The sequence below is a fragment of the Corapipo altera genome, unplaced genomic scaffold (genome assembly GCF_003945725.1).
Source record: "Corapipo altera isolate COAL_440 unplaced genomic scaffold, ASM394572v1 58, whole genome shotgun sequence".
Classification (NCBI taxonomy): Eukaryota; Metazoa; Chordata; class Aves; order Passeriformes; family Pipridae; genus Corapipo; species Corapipo altera.
This window is the reverse complement of record NW_020884898.1, coordinates 2604103-2628322: the sequence shown is the minus strand read 5'-3', so window position 1 is coordinate 2628322 and position 24220 is coordinate 2604103. Positions and strand designations below refer to the sequence as shown.

General features: G+C 38.5%; 1 protein-coding gene across 1 annotated transcript in view; it reads left to right on the top strand.

Annotated features, from left to right (window-relative positions):
* GUCA1C (guanylate cyclase activator 1C) overlaps nt 1-20956 on the top strand; it is a 46879-nt gene extending 25923 nt beyond the window's left edge. The window contains exons 4-6 of the mRNA XM_027648756.1: nt 12737-12886; nt 15239-15326; nt 18236-20956. Coding sequence (XP_027504557.1) covers nt 12737-12886; nt 15239-15326; nt 18236-18366 — 369 coding nt within the window. The 3' untranslated portion in view covers nt 18367-20956. The remainder of the gene's footprint in view (nt 1-12736; nt 12887-15238; nt 15327-18235) is intronic.
* Nucleotides 20957-24220: the final 3264 nt, after the last annotated feature.

Here is a 24220-nt window from a genome sequence, read left to right as displayed (position 1 = left end):
TTGCTTAAGGTTATCATAATAGCATATAGTTAAAGGTTGATCTAAATCTAAAGAAACTCATAATGGAAAACTTGAGTCATTTAATATGGTCTTCTACTCTCAGCATAAAAGATACTTTTCTCATGTAGGCTTCCGTTTCCTCAAAATAGGAATCTGCTCAGAAAGCTCTGCTCTGTAGGGTTAGCCCTGAGATTAATCTACAATTCCTGTTATAGCAGCCTAATACCTCTTGAGTTAAGCTGGGGAGATCCATGCTTGGAGGTATTCCATCAAAGAACAAAATGATAAAACACTCATGGAAATGTGCATAGACTTTCTCCTCTGTGTTTCATGTGTACCCTGTTAAAAACCTCTAGCATGTAAGCTGTAGAATATTAACATGCATCGTGGGATGCCAATGGGACTGTGGCACAGAGAGGTAATTACAGTTGTGAATTGTATTTCACCTCCTCATTAGCCTTCCTGCTTCCAGCTGAAGCCTGTTACAGACATCCTTCTCCTTCTTAGGATTGTTATTTAAAAAGAAAACAACTTTCCATTAAACTGAAAATAGCTAAAAAGGAATTATGGCAGCACGATAAGTTTTTTTGACAATTATGATAGATTGAAAGACTGGTCAAAACTTGCATCACTCAGGTTGTCCAGATAAATATCAACAGGAATTCAGTTGCAAGACAAGCCTTATCATTCCCCGTATTTCTTCAGGTTGGAGATTTCCCCACTCATGGAAATTACTACGGCCAGTGGACGTACGACAGGGAAGGGCACAACTTCACAGGGCAATTCAACGCCATGCAGAGATTGAGGTCAGCTCTGGTCTTGGCAGCAGGCAGACCGTGTAAGCTCAGAGCAATGCACTAACCGACCATGCCAAAATGCTGCTGTGGTGGTATGGCTTCTTGGACTCAGCTCCTGTGCTTATATGTGTCAGAGCATAGGGAATCACACCTCTGGCTCAACAAAGTGCACTTGTTCAATGTACAAAGGCTATTTCCAGTCAGGGCCTGTTTCTATGGGAGGTTAGGGACAAAGGTAATGCCTTAAAAGCTTTCTTCTCAGGAATGTACTAAATAAATGCTAACCATTTTTGGTGTGTCTCTTGTGCAGATCACCAGCAGATATGTAATTAAATGACCTTATACATCAAGTACACAGATGTCTTCAATTTTTCGATATTTCTTAAAAACAAGAGCTATGTGTGAAGACTTTTCAGCCCTTATTTGACCTCTGTGGGATGTTTTGCTAATAATTAAACAAACAAAAAAACAAATAAGCTAACAAAGTTTGAAAGTTGTTTTCTTCATCATTCTTAGCGGTAGTGAAAAATAAAGATGCTGAATGTTCAAAACTGTAATTGCAAAGTTAACTTTCCTGGAGATTATCACAAGCAGTGCGGGAGGTAGCATTTCAGCAGAAGTTTTTATTGATGACTCATACATTAATACTTGTAAGCATTATTTATATAATGACATTGGTAGTATAATAAATGGTAGGTTTATCTTCTGCCACAGCTTTCCAATGAAAACCTTTGAAAATAATATCTTTATTAAAATATAAGCCCATTCAAATTAATTTTTTTAAAGGACCCTGTTTATTAGATTTTAAAAGAGTCCCTCTTTGGGGAAAAATTATCTCAATCTTCTTCAACCTTAAACTGTTTGTAATACAAAAATTATAAGTCTGCAGGCTTTAATTCTTCTTACTTTTTTTATTACCTCTGCATCTCGATCCACACACAGTGTCATGCAGTCCTGGTTCATGCATTCTACTGATGAATTTTAGAGGGGAAACAGCTATGTTTATCTAAAATACCTCAGTAGTTGCCAAGTATACTGATGTATATTTGGGTTTCTGTGAGAATATGTATTTCAGAGTGATTATATCTGTCAAAATGAGGTTCCACTGACGTTAAAGGAGAAAACGTATCTAGGAAAATAATGTCTGGTGTATCCATAATATAGTTGGAAGTGTTAGTTGATCTTAAGCAGAACTAAGGAAAAATTCTATAATCATCATTGCTACTATTTAACACTTATTCTAAAATACCTTCTTTCTTCAAAACCAGAAACCCAGATCATTGCCATTCACTCTCACTGGCTTGCAGATAGGTTTTGCCACTACTAAAAATAAAAACTGAATACTGTGATAATTGATTGATTGTGTTCTTACGACCTGTGAAGGACAAAATTTGCATAGCCGTTTAACTTGAAGATACCTACTGAAAATGGGATGTGCTGTTGTAGTTCTCTTACTGCTTCTTTTCTCATTAATTGAAACTACTTACAGGAATATCTGTCAGTTGCTTTGTAAGAAAATCGGATTTTAAAAGGTAGGATTACTGTGAAGAGTAAAGAAGATTAATAGGTATGTGGCACTGAAGGAAAATTATGTAAGTTCAAGGATTTTCTGTTAATATTTATAAAGCATTGGACAGACCAAAACCACTATTTTTTGCTACACTTCATATGCAGAGATAAAGTTGGTAGATGCACAAAAATGGACACTCCCCAGCAGTTTTAGAAATCTTTAGATAAGGCACAAGTTGATGTCAGTCTTTAATCATTTTTCTAGCTTGTGCTTTTCATTTAAAATTTAAAGTAGTCCTCTGATAAAATAGAGTTCATCTGACATAATTATGCAGATTAGAATGATAAAAAATATTTTAAAAGGAATCACTTTTAAAACATAAAGTTTAAAAGGGCTGTTTGATGTAGAACAGATAATAAGGAAAGCAAAAATGTGTCACTTCAATAGATCTTCATTGTGTGTCAAAATGACTATATCGCAATGTAAACTAAATCTCAGGCTACCTTTTTTTTTCCTGAAGAATAATGTTTCCCTTTACTCCATGTACTTTGCACAATCCTGACAAGTGTTGGGAGGTAGACTACCTTTCCTTTTTTTTTTATCCTACCTCATTCCCCACTGTCCTGCTGTGTCTTTATAGTTTAGATTTTCAGGTAGACTTTTCATCACCTGATTTTGTGTTCTGTATATAAATAGATGTTATCTTTGGTTATAGGGGCATGAATGTGATTAGCCAAGTGGATCTTCTTTGGTATTGTAGTAGAAGGACATGAGAGTCATTTGGCCATGAAATTCTCTGTGAAAGTAGTGGCTGCGCCTCATATTCCATGAAAAGCATGCAAATGTTCACAGAAAGATGTGATATTTCTCAGAGGTGTTTGTCATTATTGTAACTTGTTCTTCATTTGACTTTCAATTGTTTTCTCCCTCCACTTTTTCCCTCTTCTTAAGAATTGTGAGAGACAGAAGAATGTTATTTTCATCTATATGAGGCAATTGGTCTAGAGATTCTAGTGAAGACTTTATTTTGTTAAAGATTGATGTGCCCCAACTTTGCAAGAGTAAGCTGGCACTATGTGTTAGCTGCCTTCCACATATTCACAGAAGGTAGGAAGAGCCCTTAAAGGATGAAATAAAATGAGTGCTGGTGAGCAGTGCTTCAGAAACTACCTAGAGACTAAATCTTAAGTGTTTCCACCTCTTGTGGGATTAACTATAATGGCTCAGGGTATCTTTGATAACTCTCCTTTGCTAGAAAATATTATCTTCAGTTGGACTTTCTTTCTCAGATTGTCTTGCTCTGATGTGTCCTCAGAACCAGGAATAGTTGCTTTGATATGAATTTTCAGGCTGCCTAAGGAACTGCTTAGCCTGTTGGCTGCATCCTTATATGTTTGCAGACATAACCAAAGTTGATACAATAAAATCGGGTGTAATAGTTAATCTTATGCAAAGCAGGAAGAGCAAGGATGATAATCAGAGAAATATTTTCCAGACTTTCCTGAACAGCTTTCCTCTTTTGTATCCTAAGTCACTGAAAAGTTGTGCAAACATAAGGTCAGCAACACCCATAACATTAGGGAAGTTTTCAGCCTGAAATGACTCCCTGGGCACTTTTCTTATCTTGCTGTAACCAGCCAGTTTAACCAAGGCAATAACGTTGCAGCAACAACATCTGCATTACACACTACACTGTGAGGCCAAGAGCCACATAAGCTGATCTTGTGTCAAGGCAGGCTATGTTTTACATTATTCTTTTCCCATGGTTCTTGTGTTGGCCCAGCACTACCTCTTTTCCCAGAACTGTCTAACTCTCGCTTTTTCTTACTTTGAAGCCTTTTTCACTCTCGTAATTGCCTCCAATAATTCCTCTCAACAAGAAATGCTTTAAAAATTTATTTTCATGACAGTCACAGCAATAAAAAACTGTGTCAAAAAATTAATCAGCTTCTAAACCAAGGTTCAGAAGAAAATAAGAATCTAGAGATGTCTTAGCCAGAAAGAATTCTTCTGTCAGAAGTAACAAAAACAGTTCTTACTTCCTGAAATATTTGGACATTTTGAAGGTGGCATGTACAAATCCTTTTCCCATTAGTTTCAGGCACAATCTAACAAAAGCAACAAAAACAACAAAGCCAAATCATTTGTTTCTCTTTAATCTGGAGTAATGTTGCATAAAATTATCTCAAATGTAAAGTAACTAGCCTGATTATTGTAAATGAGGAGGTTAAATTGTGCTTTGCTTTGTGCAAGGCAGTATAGTTATATAATTTTTCTCAGCATCCTTAAGTGCCTTTGAAAGCTGCAGTACCCTTTTTAAAAATTCTATGCAATAAGGACTATGTTCTATGAATATTTCACCTGGTTCCATGAAGCACTATTTATTTATAGACTGGTCTTAGGAATGTCTTTTTTCTCCTTCTGAACCACCTCCCACACATTTTATGTTCAATTTTATATATTGATTCTGTTACTTTGTAAGGACATTCCACAATTATTGGTGCAATTTCATAATCTTAATTTTGTTTCCTAGTGGTTTGGCACAGGACTCACTGCTCTGATAGTACAAACTTATGCCGTAATAATGTGTAATTACCAGCTAAAAGCCTGCATTATCATTAAAATCATCACTTGCTTAATTTAAGTACAGTTGAATTCTTGACTATAGCATTTGAAATTATGTGTTCTGAGTTATGATATAAAAGTTTTGGACCAGAGGTAAAAAATGCCTAATAGTGCCACAGCACCATCAAGCATAGAAGGCCAATTCTATGGGACATTAAAGTGATATCTGTCTCAGATTTCCATTACAGCATTGCACAATTTAGTGGCTTTTGCTTTTTTTTTTTTTGCCTTTCAAAAAGATAATCTGAATTTTGAATAAATTTTTCTCTTTGAAAATCATAATTTCAAAATATTCAAACAGACAAGTCCTATTAAGTAATATTCTGATTGCAGTTTCCTTACATTGCACAGCCTTGATCCGTAGCTGGATTGGATTATGTTATGAGGTGGGGCAGCCCTACTCACAGTGCACACCATGGAGCATCCCCACCCCACTGAACAGCCTCTTCCTTGCCATCTTTGTACAGCATGCCCAGGCTCACTGCTTTTGCCACAGAGATTTGCTACACTCAGGTAGAGGGTCCATCCCACTGTAGAGGATGCCTGGGCCAAAGGCATGGTTTGTGCACAGGGCAAGGCTTAAGCTCTGCCAGGGGACGTTGTGGTTGGATATTAGGAAGAAATTCTTTGCAGAGAGGGTAATCAGGCATTGGAATGGGCTGCTCAGGGAAGTGGTGGATTCTCCATCCCTGGAGGTTTTTAAGAGGAGACTGGGTGTGGCACTTAGTGCCATGGTCTGGTAACCACAGTGGTAGTGGATCAAGGGTTGGACTTGGTGATCTTGGAGGTCCTTTCCAACCCAGCTGAGTCTATGATTCTATGATACTCCATCCACCCATGCCTTGGCAGGTGGCTGTTGGAGGTCCCCTCTCCCAGCAGGACACAGTAACTGAGATCTGCAGGTTAAGGAAGCCCAGCCCGCAGGTCCCGTACGAAGCTGTAATGCTGACCAGGTTGCACAAGAGACCTAGAGAAAATGAATTGTTGCCAAAAAGTACTGACAGTGAAAATCTAGCACCTAGAGGTTTGGTCAAGTGATTCTTTGGCTTTACGCTTTTTCCTTTAACATGGATTAAATGTGTATCACGTGTATTTTTACTGAATGTCCTCCAGAAACAAATGTAGCAAAACTCGATGTTAGTCAGTATAGAAAGGGAAGAATGTGAAAGAATGATGAATTTCAATTTTATTTAAACGTAAACTTAATTCTCTACACAATCTCCTATTGAGCTGTGCTACATCTGCTCCTATAGTCCCTGACTGTTTTTAAAACAAAAGAAAGGGTTTAGAGTTGTTTCCTCCACAGTTACTCAGGGACAAAAATTATTCATCAAACTGAAGCAACTACACTTTTCTAACATGTTTCTTTGAAAATTTAATTTAAGTGTAAGCAAATTAGCTTGTACTCTGCAGTTTTCACTGAGCTTAAAAAGCATTTGGAGTGCATTACTACCATTACCAGCTAACAGTGTAATTTTGTCACTGTAATTTTGTGAATAGGCAATGAAGATTAACTTTGTACAATTAATCATAATTACTTTTAAATATTACATGTTAAATTATGATGTATGTAAAGGGGAAAGTAATTTTAATATGAAAAATTCAGGAATCTGCTTCTTTTATTTAAAGACATTTTAAGCATTTTTTAAAAGTGCAACTATCTTTTTTTCTATTTATTTCCTTATTAATTAAGAATAGAGCAGTAAGAGGTTTAAATTTTCTTCTTTTTCCCCTTTATCATTTAAGTATTTATTTGAAACATCAAAAGTATGCAAACATGACTCACATTTGTTGGTGACAATGTTGCTGGTGAGCAACACTTTAAAATACTTCTTGCAGAAAAAATGCAGCAGAAATTGAATGTGGTGTTTTAACTAACTTTTTACTTCACTGAAGTCCTTTATTTGATAATACCAAGTAGTTTAGGCGATGAAAGTATATGTGTGTAACTTTTAGGAGTCTTTTTGCATACATCCCTTAAGATTCTAACAGCATTATATAAATGCACCTGACATAATCTGCCAAATAGAACATCTTTGCCGCTAGAATATGTGTATGTGTTCAATGTACTTTTCCTGGAAGTTGGTCCTGTTACATTTTTGAGTTTGTCAAACAAGAAAAATTTGCTTGAATTCTCAGCAAGAAATTTGCTGGAAAATGTGTTACCATGGTTATATTTTTTGTGGGTTTTTTTCTCTTTTGCCTACTGCTTTGTTTTAAGTTGGGAAAGATGCTCCTAAAAGCACAGGGAGAAGCTCAAAATTAGAAAGCTGAACACCACCATCCATGAAAGGATGGGAAAGGGCTAGGTCTTTCCAGTACAGCCTTCTTGGGCACTACTATGCCATGATGCAGGCTGAGCAGAGGCCACAGCCCAATGCCTTGGTGACTTCCCTGTATCTCTGCTTCTCCAGTAATCTGGAAAAAAAATTCTGCATGATGGCAGGGAGTTGGGGGGTAGTGGTTAATTTTAAAGAAAGAAAACTGTTTGTCATCTTAATGTTTAGGATTTCACCAGGTTTTACCAGGGGAGTGTACAAACCGGGACGCATAGCTGGCTCTGCATTTCCAACTCCTCCGACACAAAGGTCCAGGTAATTTCCAGGTCGCCAGACCTTGCAGGTCCTCTTCATCTGGGCAAAGCAGAACCTTGTGTAACAGTCTGGTCAATACAGCCTCATCTCTTTACGTAACTGTTGGTGTGCAATGATTACAAAACCGCTTAACAAGTCTGCAGCTCCCAATTCCCTGCTTTGTTCTTCATCCCTCTCTAATAGTCTTTGCTTGCTGAGGTCTCTCCCGCCCCATGACAAATGCCAGCTTTATTTACTTACAAAACTGGTGATTCTGGCCATAGCCTGTAGGGTATCTGGAGCTCTGTCCAAGCCCCAAACTCCAATATCAGACCCTAGGGATGTGCCAAAGTAACAGAGGTACAAGTAGCTCTGTATTTCTTCAATAATGTGTATGCAAACTTTGAGGAACAGCTGAAAGCATTAAGAAGGAAAAACAAAGGAAGGATGGTTGGACCCAATGATCTGGGAGGCCTTTTCCAACAAAAATGATTCTATGAAATGAGGGAAGATGAAGTGGAGTGAAACAAATTCTCCTTTAGATTTCTGAGGCAGAGAAAGCAGTGTTATATTTGAAATCGGGTGCAGAGAGAAAAAGAGAAGCACGTAGGATTAGCTATAAATTTCACAGTTATTCTGAGCTGTTGATCTATGCCTCCTCCCTCTGTCTTAAGAGGTTTAAGTAGTATTCTGAAAGACAAGGGGTGGGAAAGGAAGGTAGCTTAATGACCTAAGCCCTAGGTTTGAAATACCTGGACCATCTATATCTGTGCACTTATTAATCCCGATAAACCATTTGAGCTATTCTCCTGGTCTCAGGTTGAGTTTAGAGATTTTTCAGTAGCAAATTTTGGAAAAAAGGCACTGCTTATTTTGTATAGACTCTTGTTAGAGTCCTCCAAGTAAGATGATGAGGTCACTCACTAGAGGGTTTTGCAGGGACAGAAAGAAACTGTCCCTTTCCACATGCGTAGCCACTGTGTGTGGCGGGACATGGCTGACTATCCCTGTAGCATTGTCACTGTCAGGAAGTCAGTCAGGTAAGAGCTAGGCAGCCAAAACACCAAGTTCAGATCACTCTGGCTCAAGCTTGGATAACCACGCTGTTTCATATCAGCTACATATTCATAGCTGACAAGTCAATTATTTGTAATCTCTATAGTTCACAGTTATAAGAGTTTTTTAAGGATCTGTGAAGATTAGCAATGCTATTCTGGGAATGGAAGGGTAATACCCTCCTACAGATCCAGGGCTGGGGTATTAATGGCCGTCATGTAACACGACGGTGTCTCATGGTCTGGCTTTGCCCTCAGAGGACACACAACTCTGTCCTCACCCAATAATGGTGAACAGCCTCCAGCAACAGCATGTAGACTGACATTCCAAAGCAAAAACCTCTCATAAAATGATAACATTAAATTCCTTTCTCCTCAGGAGATCCTGTAACTAACGAAAAACTGAAATAGGCCCTGGACCCCAGGCAGTGGCAGTCAGAGCCAGTGGTGCCCTGAGAGCCCTGAGGACCGATTTCACATCATCAGTAAACTTTCCTGCCATTTTTGGAGCCTCCCTTTGTCTTTGTTGTGTGAATCAAACTGTTCCAAGTGGCTTAAAAAAATCACTCATCAGCAAAAGCAAAACAGGTTACAAAAGCGCAGTATCAAAGGGCACAAACACATGCATGACTCTGATGCATCCTTGAAGCTTCTAGTTTACCCAGTCAAGATCTTAAAAGAATAAAAAGATATCTATGTTTTTATTAGGCCTACTATGTGTAGAAGAAAGTCCAGAAGACTTTGGGGCATGTAAAAGAAGTTTTGAACCCATTTTTATTTTTATCTCTCCACCCCACTCCTCAGAACTGCATTGGGAGATCTCCGTCCCTCTATTTTAACCATACTCAGAGGGGCGCCTGACCCCATCTGCCTCTGCCCATTCAGGCAGGGGACTGTGCAGGACTTCACCATCCCTACAGATGCCCATGAGATCCCAGTGGGATGTGCTGCAGACAAGGAAAGCAGGGCCAGCACCACCCAGATACTGATAAGAAGCCCACACACAGAATAAATGCATCCATCATCCAAGTCTGCTCTGTATCCTAAGCTGCTGAACAAGCAGGTTTAACTCCATTTAATAAAAACATTACAAATTTGCCCTTTGAGACAATAACAGGGTAAAGCATCAAAAGTAAATTATTTATATAATCCACCACTGGTAATCAGTTCTGCTTATTATGTTGTTGGGATTGTTTTTAAATTTTATTTTCTTACTATTTATTTTATTATTTTTACAGTAGCCCTTTCCTTGTGAATTAATGACCTCCTAACAAGCAACAGATACTTTGCTGTGCATGCTGCACATAGTGACGTTTTACAGAGCCCAGAGATACATAAGGACCTACCTAGATACTTGTATTGTGAATGATTATTGAGCAGCAGATAGGTAAATCAGCACAGGAGTATTCTTTTAATAACATCATAACACATTTACTGCATTATTTGTTGTACTCACAGAACCACAGGATGATCTTCATAGGTTACTGTTATGATTTTTTCATTATTTAATGTGCTATTTTGAGATGTTACTGTAAAAAGTACAGTATTTATCTGAGAAAACTCGGTATATGTGCAACAAGATCGTCATTCTTTTGCATCACATAAATGTTTCCTTTTCTACCTACAGTGTATATTTTTAGTGTAGAAAGGAAAACCAGTACATTTCTCATCAGTGCTTTTATGCAATGCATCTGGTTCCACGTCATGTAGACCATCATTCCTACCTTCTCAGTATTTCTATTCCTGGTGGACTGGCTGCTGCTTAACATGTTGCCGGTGGTCTTTGCACAACTACAAAATGTGACTGGGGCTTTTTTGGCAACTACCATTTCTTTCAGGTGTTTTTCAGAGGTGGGAGTTTTTTGACCTTGCCCTTCAGTCCCTTCTTGTTTGGGACAGGCCATATGATCCACCAGAACAAAATTACATACCCAAACACATTAAGCTGATTATTACATTGTCCAAATTTCTGATGTTTTGAGAGAACAACAATAGTGACACCAAGTTGTAGAAAGAAGGCCAACAAAATAATATTTTCAAAAAAACCAGGTAAAATGTAAGGGAGAAAGAACAAAATTAATCTAGTCTCAGACATTCAGCAAACCTAAAATTAATCTGTAGTTTCAATAAGCAGTATGAAATGCAATAAAAAAGCAGCAATGTGAAATGCATCTAACCATATTCTTAATAGATACATCAAATCAGATGATGGAAATGTAATCAGCAAATTACATTTTGTCCTCCAGCAAAATACTTTATGAGATCCTTCTTGAAATAATACTTGCAAAAATTGAAATTCAAGCCGGTGTGCCAAAAAGAAGCATAAAGTTTGTGGTGCGTGATATGTCATGTTTGGTAAAGCATCTGCTTTTAATACTAGGCCTAATTTTGTTTGAAAATTACATGCAGTTACTGTCAAATTTCATTTAATCCCAAACAGTGGTTGAATGGTGTCTTTGCCTTTGCTGTGTTTGCTGTGATTGCTATTAGCGTAAAACCAGCAACCACAACAGAACCTGCAGAGAGTCTGTGAAGCAACAGTCAGTCTGCACAAGTTATGCACACAGCATTTCTGCATGTACACTAAATCCAGTGTGTTTGAATACATTAGATTTATCTCTGAGGTGCTACTCTGCAACAGCCTTGCACAGAAATCAAAACAAGCACTACAAGGTGCTGCTAGGAGCTCTGACGCAGATCAGCATCATGGGGTCACAACTCTGAGGAATCTAAAAAGAGAATGAAGAAGAGAAAAAAGAGGATGGACCCCTATGTAAAAAATTTATTCAGCCTTTGAGAACTCACATTCACTAGGCAGATAGATGTGTGGGGATAGATTTATATTTGTTTTGGTTTGTTCTCAACTGAAGGTAGAAGCAGAGCTCTCAATCTCAGTATCTTTTAGTCCTTGTAAATTCCTGCTTGTTGACATTTTTTGCATGCTTTTGTGTTTCATTCCTTGTCACCAGAATATACTGATAGTGCCTGGAGATCTTCAAAAAGACATGTCAGATGTGGCATTTAGGGACACAGCTTAGTGATGGATTTGGAAGTGCTGAGTTAACTGTTGGACCTGATGATCTTAAGGGTCTTTTCCAACCTCAGTAAGTCTAGGATTCTCATTATGGCAGTGAGTCACACTGCAACCTTACAGGACTCCTCTTCCTTCAGACTTAATGCCTGGTGATTGCAAAACCTCAACTGGCAAGACGTGTGTTGATGTATGACAATAAAAATAAGCAACATGCTAAACCTACTAGAAACTCATCCAACCTTCTCTTTTCAGTCATAGGCCCTCTGAAACTGATTACCGTCTTTCCGAGGTTTCCCAAGCAATTGGATTCTGACCAACATAAAGATCACAAGACTAAATTTGCCAGCTGTTAATTCCTTTATATGCACATGGAAAACAGTTGAAGCAAGTACTATCCAAATTCAGCAACTGTTTCTTCCATCCTAACCACATTTTTACAGAAACAGAAGAACCTGACTATAGAGGCCTGTCCTTGACAGCTTCAGAGAAGGAGTAGGAATTAAATCAACCTGAAATGCTCTTTACCTACGAATATCGCCAGTCCTCAATATTTAGAGCTTAGTTTATGATTTGAAGGCTTTATATCCCATGCAAAATGTATTCATCTGAGAGACCTGATGTTTATATGGATAAACCACAGTACATGGGGTTCATGCCAGATTATTATTATTACATGATCTCTCAGATGAAAAACACCTGGGACAGCTCTGTTGTACTGGAAAGCATACGTAGTTCAGCAGTATGGATGTAAACAACTCTGCTGTAGATACTTCATTAGTACCAAATCAGATATCCCAGACTCCTCTTTTCCCCATGTTGCAGTTTCCCACAAAACCGTTTTTTATTTTTCTTCTCAAAGCCTGTCAATAACAATTGCTCAGAACAGATTTACCCCTGGCCTACACTGCCCCCAGCTTTTAGGGGAGAACAAAACTGTCTTTGCTAACACCTCTTCCTATAGATCTTACACTTGAGTGTATCCTTTTTTAATACCACAGGAGATTTCTATCTTAAGGGGCTTCATAAATCAATGTGTATTGTAGTGAATTTGATGACCTGTTTCTGTGCAATCACCAGAATGTACTGAAAACCAGCATTGTTAAATAGGTGTTTGGGTTTTTTTCTCTCTCTCTCTCTTTTAGGATGGATTTATAGACTTCTTGGAGTTCATAGCTGCAATAAATTTGGTTATACGAGGGAAAATTGACCAAAAATTGAAATGGTATTTCAAGCTATACGATGCTGATGGAAATGGATGTATTGACAAAAAAGAACTACTAAGCATATTCTCGGTAAGCAAGTTATGACCAATAGCAAGAACATTTGACACAGTGCATTGCCCCTGAAACAGTGGTTCCTCATGTCTTGTAAATGGATTGTCTGTACTTTACCTAATGTTTTACAGTTGTAAAACCAGAATTTACAGTGGCTAGTGACACTCCTGCCATTAGTTTCTTCCCTATTGAGCATATCTAAATAGTATTTTACTCTAAGCAATAGTTCTACAGATAAAATACTTTACTTAAAGTGAAAAACTGTAGAAACACTAGAGGCATTACTGTGATAAACTATACTATAAGGCAGGGTAGAACTGTAGCAGCATAATGAATAAAACAGATGGTTACAAGTGTATGTGCCAGTCCATTGTGGAAAACTGGCTTCTCAAAATGAGCTCGCTGCAAGAAAAATATAGATGTCAACAAAATATTGCAATATTTTAATTTTTTTAAAGGCCTTTAGATTTGTGTACTACAACTGCCATTACCCCTATTTTAAAACTTAATCAGGGAAATATAATTTTACTATTAAATCATATAGTGACAGTGGGATAAAAATATTGTCAAAATTTTGCAGAAAATGGGTCCACTTCAAACACACAAAAGCAAAGCAGTGCAATTCTTTCTTTAAAATTATTTCTGTATTTTTCACTTGCTCTAGTGAAATAATATTTTGAACTGCAGTAGCTGCTTTCATCCAAAAGGTATGTTAGGGTTCCTTGCAAATATGTATGGCTTAATACTGCTCCCTAAATGTACAGGGCTCATTACAGATCAAAGTAACAACATAAACAAGGAAAGTACTTTTCCTGGAATTACAATAAATGTCAGTAAAAAAGGCCTTGTCCAAAAAGATATGTCATATCTGAGACATTAATTTAGAATCACAGAACTCCTATTAAAAATTCATCTGTCTCTACAGTTATGCAAACTTTGGACCAACAAATCATTATCAAAACTCCTTCCAGATAACCATGCACCCTTTCAATGCCCAGTTACTTTGTTTTACTGTTAAGGTGATTCCGTGGTAGACAGTGACTCAGATACTTCAGGAACCAGTGCTTTACTCTTAGCACTACAATAAATTTAACTGTGACAGGAGTACAACTTTATTCTGAAGACTGCAGTAGAGTCAGACATATAAAACACCAAAAGTATCTAAAGTATGAATTAGTAATACAAATAAGTTTATGTACCCATTTTTGCAAAAATTCTCATTTCCTTTTGAAATGGACAGGAATTTTGGACACTTTGGGTTTGGTATTTTTATGGTCTTATTTGATGAATTAAGGTTACTGTTTTTAAAAAGCTGTAAAGTAAAGACAGTGACAGTCAAGAATTTCACATCAGTGCTGAATAGGTTTAACTTACATTTTATTTAAATACAATGATTTCTAATATAATATCAGAAATACCAAAAGAAACAACTGGCACATACAGTGAATTTTCTTACACAACACAGTTCACCTCAAGATAATTCAAGTGTAGAAAAACAAATTCTACAGTATGCCCATTATAGAACATATATGCATGTTTATATATGCACATATTTTCCCAGTCAATTACTAATTGGGATATTGAGTTTGAATCTAACTCTGTAAACACATCCTTGTCACATCTGAGCCACTGGATGTTAACATGGAGGCTCCTATTTTATTAACCCGAATGATCACCACCATTAACCCGAATGAGTGTAAAAATTACTGCCTCAGTGAATGGGATACAATTTTTCAAAAACATTCACTTATACCTTTAGTCCAAATATTGAGTCCTTTTCCTACAGAAAAATAAACAAAAGAAAAAAAACACAAAAGAAAACAAACAAAAAAACCAACAACAACCAAAAAACAAACTAGAGGGGATACTTTTGGTTTTCTTAACTTCTTTGGAGGTCAAGTACATTCTGCCAACTTCCAGAACTGCTGGTCTGACTTTGTTTGTGATTACTAAGTTAAACATGTCTTAATAGAAAAATAGCTTAGGCTTTCTCTGCATGTACTTTCAGCTGTGAAAAACAGTACTGTATTTAAATCACATAGACCATAGGGCAATCTGAAGACACAGAACTCTCTAGGGCCAGTTAAAAATGCTGGTGTGGAATCTAAAGTGTATTACAGAGCAGAGGTGCCACATGGTTCTTCAGACTTTCAGAGATATGTAAATTAGTCTGCAATCTTCAGGCTGTGTTATGTTAATTAAATTGCAATCCTCATTACTGAAGATTTACTTGAAATAGCTATTTATTTAGTGATTTTTGAAAGGGTCTGGGAACTAAAGAGTTGCACTGCAATTACTGGTGCTGCCAGTGTATTGTTTTTGCAACTTGATGGAAAAAACTCTGAAAGAATTTTCTGTTTCTGCCCTCAGGCTATCCAGGCTATAAATGGCTACACCAACATGAGTGCTGAAGAGTTCACAAACATGGTATTTCAGAAGATAGATGTGAACAATGATGGTAAGAATCTAGCTTTTGTTGGCACTGGCAGGGACTTTCCTCTGGAAGAGAGGGAGTTGCACACACTACTTAAGAACTGACTGTTTTAGATTAACTGAAAGCCAAAACTCTTTTTTATTCATATTATTTCAGCTTTACAGTGAAGTGTAAATCAATGACATAGGAATCACATGCAGTAGGCGCTAAAGCACAGAGGTCTTGCACTGTTCACCAAAAATGCCAGTTCTCTGGTTGCACAGCAAAATGAAAGTGTGATTGAGGGGGTTTTTTTTTAGTTTATTTGCGTTGGCTTAATCTATCTAAAATCGTTAAAAAAATACAAATAAGATGCATGGTTGTATATGCTCTAGCATGTTCTAAAGATTGGACAGCATATTGGATGTCCCTTGAAGGCTGACTGTTAACACATGCTAAAACACATGCTACTGTTTTTTTCCTCAAGATAGCTAGATTAAGCCAATTGGACTTGCATTTGTAAACTAAGACTTCAGTTCACTGCTTCAGAGTTGTTTCTAACAGAAAACTTCTCACATGTGAATATCTCCCCTCAAACTTCTAATCATGAAGATCCTCCTTCCACTGACAATTACATTTTACATCAATTGCTGCAATCATTGACAAACTAGGAATATTAGGAAAGCATTATAGAACAAAGTGAAGTCACAGACAGGAATTTTGGGCATTTTGAGGGGGATATTTCTATGGTCTTATTTGGTGTATTAACATTACTTTTTTAAAAAGCTGTTTACAATATATAATCAGAGTATAAACAGTGATCTTGTGGCACATATGGAGGATACACTAGTAGATGATTTTTTTCCCCCATCTCCTTGGCCCATTCTTTGGGTGAAGACAAATTACAAAAGGATTCCAAATAACACAGTCAGGATCTAGCATCTAAACCCAAATTCTATGATTATTCCCCAATTTGACCAGATATTTACTGCAAGTAACAATTGTATCTGAGCTAAAACATCAGCTGGAAAAATAATTTTGTGCCACACATTTTAGCAAGGAAAAGCCAGAACATGATTTATTTAGAATTATCTTCATAATAATTCCCTTTCAAACTGTTTTCCATAGTTTGTTAGTGTTTTAATTGCTGCAAAGGAACAGGACTAGCTCCACCTGAGGAACGGGCCGAGTTTTACCAAGTTTAGCTTCAACTATGCTGCCTCTCTGTAGCTTCTTATTAAAGAAACGTGCAAACAGACAAATAAGTTGCAATGTCCTTCCTTACATGAAATAACAATAAATAATCCCATGGTTGTAAAGAACAATTCTTAAAACAGACCTCCTGTTGGTTTTGCAATTTATTTTCATTAGCTCGAGGAAATCCAAGGCCCATCACGGCAGCAGCGAGTCTGGGCCTGCCAGTGTAGCCACATCTCACTGGCAACTGCAGTGTAGTTTGTGCTCTTGTGCACTGCTGTTGGTGCTTGGAAATGTGCAGCCTGGGAACAAAAGGAAGGAATTCAAGACCAGTTGACCTGAATAAACAGGAAAATGATGCCACATGTCCACGTGAAAAGTCCAGGAACGCCATCCACCCAAAGACCTCAGTCAGAGGCAATACAGAGGGAAGGGGAGGGGAACAGTAAGGAATGCCTGGGATAGAAGGAGAATTCAGGAGAAGTGAGAGGATGAGTGGCAAAGCAGGGGATGCATACAAGCATACAGAGATGGTTTGTTCTGTCTCTGCTTCTGGGATGATTATATAAGGGGACTGCTATTGAAAGAAGCAGCACAAACCATCTCAGGGCACTGCATCCCAGCCCCTGGACAGGGTCTTATTACTTTCACTGAAGCCTAAGAGCCTAAGAGCTAGGACTTCTGTCAAATGATGTCCTTCCTCTTTATATGAGCCTGTCACTGGTGTAGCAAGGACACATGTGACTAAACAGAAAGCAGCCTTTACTGACTATGAGTAGAAAGTGATTTTCACATTTTTCAAATGCTGATCGTTTTCCTTTTTCACATCAAGTGAAGTTTCCAAGGCTGCCGTGGACAAAAACAAATCCAACAAAAATCCCTACAGGTAGTGCTTAAACCTGAAAAGAGCCAAAAGTCAGCCAGCTAAGCATTCACCAGACATGTACACAACCTGAATTCCTGCTCCCCTGCACCCTGGGGCCCTAACTCATCCAGCTATTTTCCTTTGCTGGACTTTTGTCATTTCTTATTTTAGTGAGAAATCATTCATTGTTGTGAATTTCACAAGAAACTTTAAATCATTCTCAGAGGAAAGAATCAAGCTTTTCTTATTAAACCAAGCTTTCTTTTTCCTTCTCAAAGTAAAACAGTATTCCGATTTTTCAGTAGAAGAGATTTTAAAGTTGTCTTGCACCTTCTAAGTTATTAGCTGATTTTGACATGAGCCCAAAAAATCACACTCTAAATGCCCATTTCAGTTCCCTGGAAGAATTTATCCAATCAAACCACTTAGCTAGGTTTTTTTAGTACATCCGATCATGGCTCTAAATAATCCTAGTAGTCAACACAGGTACTATGCCTAGTAATCCTCAGCAAATCACACTCTAATCTCTGTTAAAACCAGCTACAGGATAAATTCCAGTTAGCTCACTGAGAATTGGTTCATAAATCTAAGTTCAGCATTGATACAGGCTTCATTAGTGCCCTGTTACACACATTTATGAGCACTTACAATTGTCTCAGACTTCAGTGAAAGTTGTGCTTGACCTGTTTTAACACTAAAAAAGTGAGTCTGAATTCTAGGATCTGACTGATGCAAAGTAGGAAAACATTATCAAATGCTCTACCTGCATTTGCCTATCAGCAGAGAACAGAAACCTTCCTAAGGGATTCGGTCTGGCATGAATGGCCTTGTGTTGGATGGAGAATGATTTCTGGGTTTCTCAGTTCCTAAGGAGTATTTTACTTTCTTTTAGGGGAACTGACTTTGGAAGAGTTTATCAACGGTGTGGAAAGAGATGAGGACCTAATGGAATTGATTTCGAAAAGTTTTGACCTTTCCAACGTACTCAAAGTCATACAGAACGGCAGGAGGAACAGCGTCTGAAGGATCCAGTGACAGATGTGGCCTTTGTGTCATCATTTCAAGGAAGATAATATTTGATATATTCAGAGAGCCTGATGTTGTTAAATCCTGCTCGGGCAATAGCGAGCAGCCTGCTCCAGGAGTAACAATTTTCACTCTTCATATATCTACTTTTCTTTTCTTTATTCTTTTCCTTGCTCATGACTGTGGCAGCCACAGGGAAAAAAACCATCTTCGGCTGCCTATAATAGAAAAGGTATTTGATGCAGTAAAAGTAACTTACTTGGTCTCTATGAGCATGTTATGGTTAAAACCCAGACAGCAACTAAGCACCACCCAGCTGCTGGCTCACTGCACTCCAGTGGGATGGGGAAGAGTGAAAGTGCAAAAACTTGTGGGCTGAGATAAAGACAATTTAAAAGGTGAAGAAAAAGCTGTGCACTCAAGCAAAGCAGAACAAGGACTTCATTCACCTCTCCCCATGGGCAGGCAAGTGTTCAGCCGGCTCCAGGAAAGCATGGATCCATCAAGCATAATGGTGACTTGGGAAGACAAAAGCCATCACTCTGAACATTCCCTCCCTTGCTTCTTTTTCCCCAACTGTATATGCTGAGCATGACGCCTTGTGGTGTGGGATATCCCTGTGGTCAGTTGGGGTCAGCTGCCCCAGCTGTGTCCCCTCCCAGCTTCTTGTGCACCCCGAGCCTTCTCACTGGTGGGGTGAGAGGCAGAAAAAGACTTGATGCTATGCAAGCACTTCTCAGCAGTAATGAAAACATCTTTGTGTTATCAGTGTTGTTTTGGTCACAAATCCAAAACACAGCCTAATACCAGCTACTATGAAGAAAATTACCTCTATCCAAGCTGAAACCAGCACGTTCTCTTCTGTTCAGATTAATCAATAAAATAATGAAAATAATACAAAATGCAACCTTTCTAGATGACACAGAGTTAATAAATTTCTTCTTTTAATTCTGGGGGGTTTAACCCTACTACCTAAAGGGTGGACACAAACTTCTAGGTAGGACTGGGTTCTATCCAGATCAATTAAGACCAAAGCCTACTTTGTATTAACCTAACATTTGCTCTAATCAGTACTCAAAATTGGATTACAGTCTCTGGGAAACACCTCAGTCAGCTTAACATTCCCAAGATGTGTATCATCCTTAACAAGTCTTCTACAACTCTTGATTTTATTACATCCGTAAATTAAAATAATATGATATTTTGATGTTTCTTTCAGGGTTCAGTTACTGTTCTTTCAAATTAACCTTTTATAAAAGTGCTGGAATTAAATTTTTTATCTTTCTAGAGCAAAATTAGAAGTTCAAAGAATAGCTAAAACCCAAATCATTTTGCAAGCACTCCAAGAGATTTGTGTCCTTTGACTTGTATGTCCTCCTTTGCAAAATAATTTGTTTTCACTGGGCTCACCCCTGGTTATGACACTGCTGGCTTCTCCAAAACAGACAGCCTTTTCCCGACAGGAAGTACTAATTTAGGTATCTTTGTCCTGCCTAGATACTTGGGTGAAAGCTTTTAGCAATTGAGTTTCTTTGAGACTTTTACCTCCTTTCAAACTGGGTTGCAATTGTCTCTGAAGGTGGTAGCTGTCAGGAGTGAAGGGAAGGCATTTTCAGATGGCATGATCACATATTCCTCATTTTTTTAGGAAACCAGGCTCAAAACAACACAACTTTACTTTATAAATAATAAGATTAATTCTATGAGCTGAGATGGAATGGCATGAAATATCTGCAAAGGGAAAATTATAGTTCTTTCTGGTTCTATTGGGATTGATTCTCAAGTCTGTAACAAGTTTTATCAAATTCCTATATTATAAGACTAAGTTCTCCTTGGCTGACAGTGCCCTGTAGGCATCACACTAATACTAGTTATTGTTAGAAGCATCAGTTTTATACAAAGTAATTTGTGCAAGGATTGGTGCAGGTTGAACAAAACAATTTTTAAGACTTCAATATGAAAATGTTTTTCTTCCAAATTCACTTCAAATCCATGTCCACTGCAAATGAAATGTACTCCATCATCTACCATTATTATCCCAGGTTCTAGATATAGTAAGAGCATGCAATATGCATCACTTGACATTATAAACAGTCCTGACATTATAGTTCTGACATTTGAATCTTTTACATCCTTAAAAAAAAAAAAAAAAAAGAGAGAATGATGTATGAGATTGCTGATGGTTTGAATATTAAGTTCTTGTATTTATTCATCATTGACACATTAATATGTCACTGTCAGTATCAGTTTTCTCACACCCAGACTTCAGAAAGCCACTTCTCTTAATCTAATGCTTTTGTATTTAAAGCCGACAAGGGTGGTGTCCTTCAGAATTGCCTTTACAATATGTAAAATAAAATGATCCGATCTAAGCAGCTTGGGCAGCTGTGTTTTGGACTTCTGGTTTTAAACTAATGAAGTGATGGACTTGGAAAAATGACTACTATCTACGTACACTGACTTTTTTTTATAAGGGATTTTAAAAAGAGTATTTTCGTTTAAGTTTGCCTAATTTTTCTGTGTAACTGTAATTATATGAAGTGAATTACCAATTCAAGGAGAGTGTTGTGTTGCATTAAAAAATGATAAATATAAGGAACTTCTTTGCCATATTTTGTTAAACTAAATTTTAAAGGTGTAGATGACATGCTCATTTTCTACACTTTAATTTAAAAATCATTTAGCGGAAACCTGTGTAATTAAGAAGCAAGTATCTTTGCAGTTTAACGTAAAAACTGTGGCACATCATTTCAAAAATTATTTACCTATAGTAACTCCACATGTTTGGGACTATGTGTAAGAGTCTATCTAATTTATAATTTTTTTAAAGTTAATTTCCTTTCACTACTTAAGCACAACTTGATAAACAGCTGCTTGAGATAAATGCATCATGGCCACAATTTCTATTGGTCTTATTTTTATAAACTTGTCAGCTGCTCATCAGTGTATCAGTGGAATCAGGTGGCACACAGAAAACCTGTCAAGTGTGAAGCTGCACCTCATCTTTCTAGACCTGCTTTGTAGTCACAAGGGTAAGTTGTAAGTTGACCTGACTATCAGAATGTCTATTACTAGTTTAATAGACAGCAGAAAAAAGAAGCCCAGTGTTGGATCATGTTATGTACTCACCTTAGCAAATACTTATGTGGTTTAGGGCAGTGCCGAGCTGCTGATCCTGAGGGCTGCTAGAGCCCACAGGAGCGATTTTGCTCATAAGCCCCACATGGGAGAAAAAAGACATTATAGCAGATGCTCTCAAGAAGTGTCTTTGTCAGCAAGATTGATGCAGACACCAGCTGTGAGTGTCTGGAGAAGCTGGACTGCCTGCATCATCATCACAGGGGGGTAGGCTTTAATTAAGATGGATGTGCACCGAGAATAGCTAATCATTTTGTCACCATATTCACCTTGGAAAGAATTACAGGTTTTAAATTCACTCTGTGTAGCTGGGTGAGCTTTGCCAATCCACAGGGTAATTGATAGTTTCTTTTCTAATATAAGCTCTTTTAATGTTAAGAAATCCTTATGACTTACATTTTATTGCATGCAAACAGCTAGCAGTAATTAGCCTGACAGTCCCCTTTTTCAAACAATTCCTAATTGTCCTAAAATTATCTCCTTTTCTAGTGGCGCAATATGCTAAGAAAATAAATAGGTACTTTTTTTTTCCTGAGAATATAGGAATTCAAAGCCACAAGTAAATTGCCTTTTCTAGTAGATATGAAATTAGCATTAACAGTCAGGATTAAACTTTATGCTATAGTCATGCATCCATGACAAAATGGGATGATAACTTGCCATGATGTGGAAGAGATCTCATAGTTGCATTTAATTTTTGCTCTTATGTAAGATTAGCTGTACCATACAGACCATAAAAGCTAAAAACTCAGCTGAACACCCAAAGTTGGAGTTCCCTGCGTGCAAGGGCATATGTCCATTTACTTGGAGAGATTTCTAGAAGTCTTGCATGATTATAGAACTTGCTGAAGATATCAGGGAGAGATTTTTAAATGTCATTTTGAAAATTTCTGCTAAATACAGTAGAATACTCAAAAAAAAAAAATAGGAAATGTATCTAGTTTTACACTGTACTTTTTGACCTGCTATTATAAACCTGACATAAAAAAAACCCATAACTAATAGTCACTTGCCAAGGCAAACAGCTCCAGTGCAGGCACATCACACAGCAGAGCAGGGAATCACTGCAAGCAGGGGGAATTTCTAAAGCCAGGGAAACTGCAGGAGGTGGCCAAGAGCCATGTGGAGCTGGCAGCTTTTGCCCTGGAGCGGCTCCCTCAGCATGGGCTGAGTCAGCTGTTCCCACTCTCTCATAAGGGGCCCGTAGGGAGAACGGTGAACAGAGTGGCAACAGGGTGTAATGTGGGAGTTCACACAGGCAGGGCGAGCAAGAAGGGCTCCCCTCCAACCATCTGGGAGCAGCCAACAGAGGCAGCAAACAAACCCAGTAGCTGGTGAAGAAGGGCATAAAGAGATCTTTTTATCCCCAGTCTTACTACTGCACACTCCCTCAGGTATGGTTCTGACACGCTGCAGAGCTCATTCCCCTGTAGCCGCTGGTGTCCCTGCACCAGACATGTCAGAAGCTTCCAACCAGCCGGACCTTCTGATGGTACATGTAGCTCTCCAGGTCTCTCCCTCGAAGGCAAAAAGCCTTGCAGAGAGATCTTGACAAATGAGAGGGCTGAGCAATCACCAACTGTATGAAGTTTAACAAATGCAAATGCCAGATTCTGCATGGGATAGGCCAAACCCGGATGTACGTACAGACTGGGGAATGAGATGCTGGAAAGCAGTGCTGCGGAAGGGGACCTGGGAGTCCTGGTCTAGGGCAAATTGAATATAAGTCAGCAGTGCCCTGGCAGCCAGGAGGGCCAACCTGTCCTGGGGGGCATCAGGCAAAGCATCACCAGCTGGTCAAGGGAGGAGATTGTCCCGCTCTGCTCTGCACTGGGGCGGCCTCACCTTGAATATTGTGTGCAGTTTTGGGCACCACAATATAAGAAACCTACAGAGCTTTTAGAGGGCAAAGTAGGGCAATGAAGATGGTGAAGGGCCTTGAGGGGAAGCCATATGAGGAGCGGCTGAGGGCACTTGGTCTGTTCAGCCTGGAGGAGACTGAGGGGAGACCTCACTGCAGTTACAAGTTCCCCATGAGGGGAAGCAGAGAGGCAGGAACCAATCTCTTTTCTCTGGTGATCAGGGATAGGACCTGAGGAAATGACATGAAGCTGTGTCAGAGGAGATTTAGGCTGGATGTTAGGAAAAGTTTTTTCATCCAGAGGGTGGTTGGGCACTGGAACAGGCTCCCCAGGGAAACGGTCATAGCACCAAGCCTGACAGAGTTCAAGAAGGGTTTGGACAATGCTCTCAGGCCCATGGTGTGATTCTTGGGGCTGTCCTGTGCAGGGCCAGCAGTTGAACTTCAATGGCACTATATTTATCATGTTGGACTACATGGACCAACTTGAAAAGTGGCATCTTCAGCTTAGGCCTGCACTGATTTTTGCCTTACATCAGCCATGTGAGAGAAGATTCAGCCATCAAAGATAACTTGGACAGTAATTCTAAAAGTGTTCCTGTGTCACTACTTAATTTTTATTTCCACCTCCTCTGCAGCAGAATCACAAAAGGGTTTGGGTTGAAAGGGACCTTAAAGATTACCTAGTTCCAAACCCCCTGCCATAGGCAGAGAACTTTCCACTACACCAGATTACTCAGAGGCTCATCTAGCCTGGTCTTGAACACCTCTGGGGATGGGGAGTCCACAACCTGTAAGAAAATTTAAGACAGCTTGCTAGGTGGTTTTTACTGTGCTTACAAACAACACTGC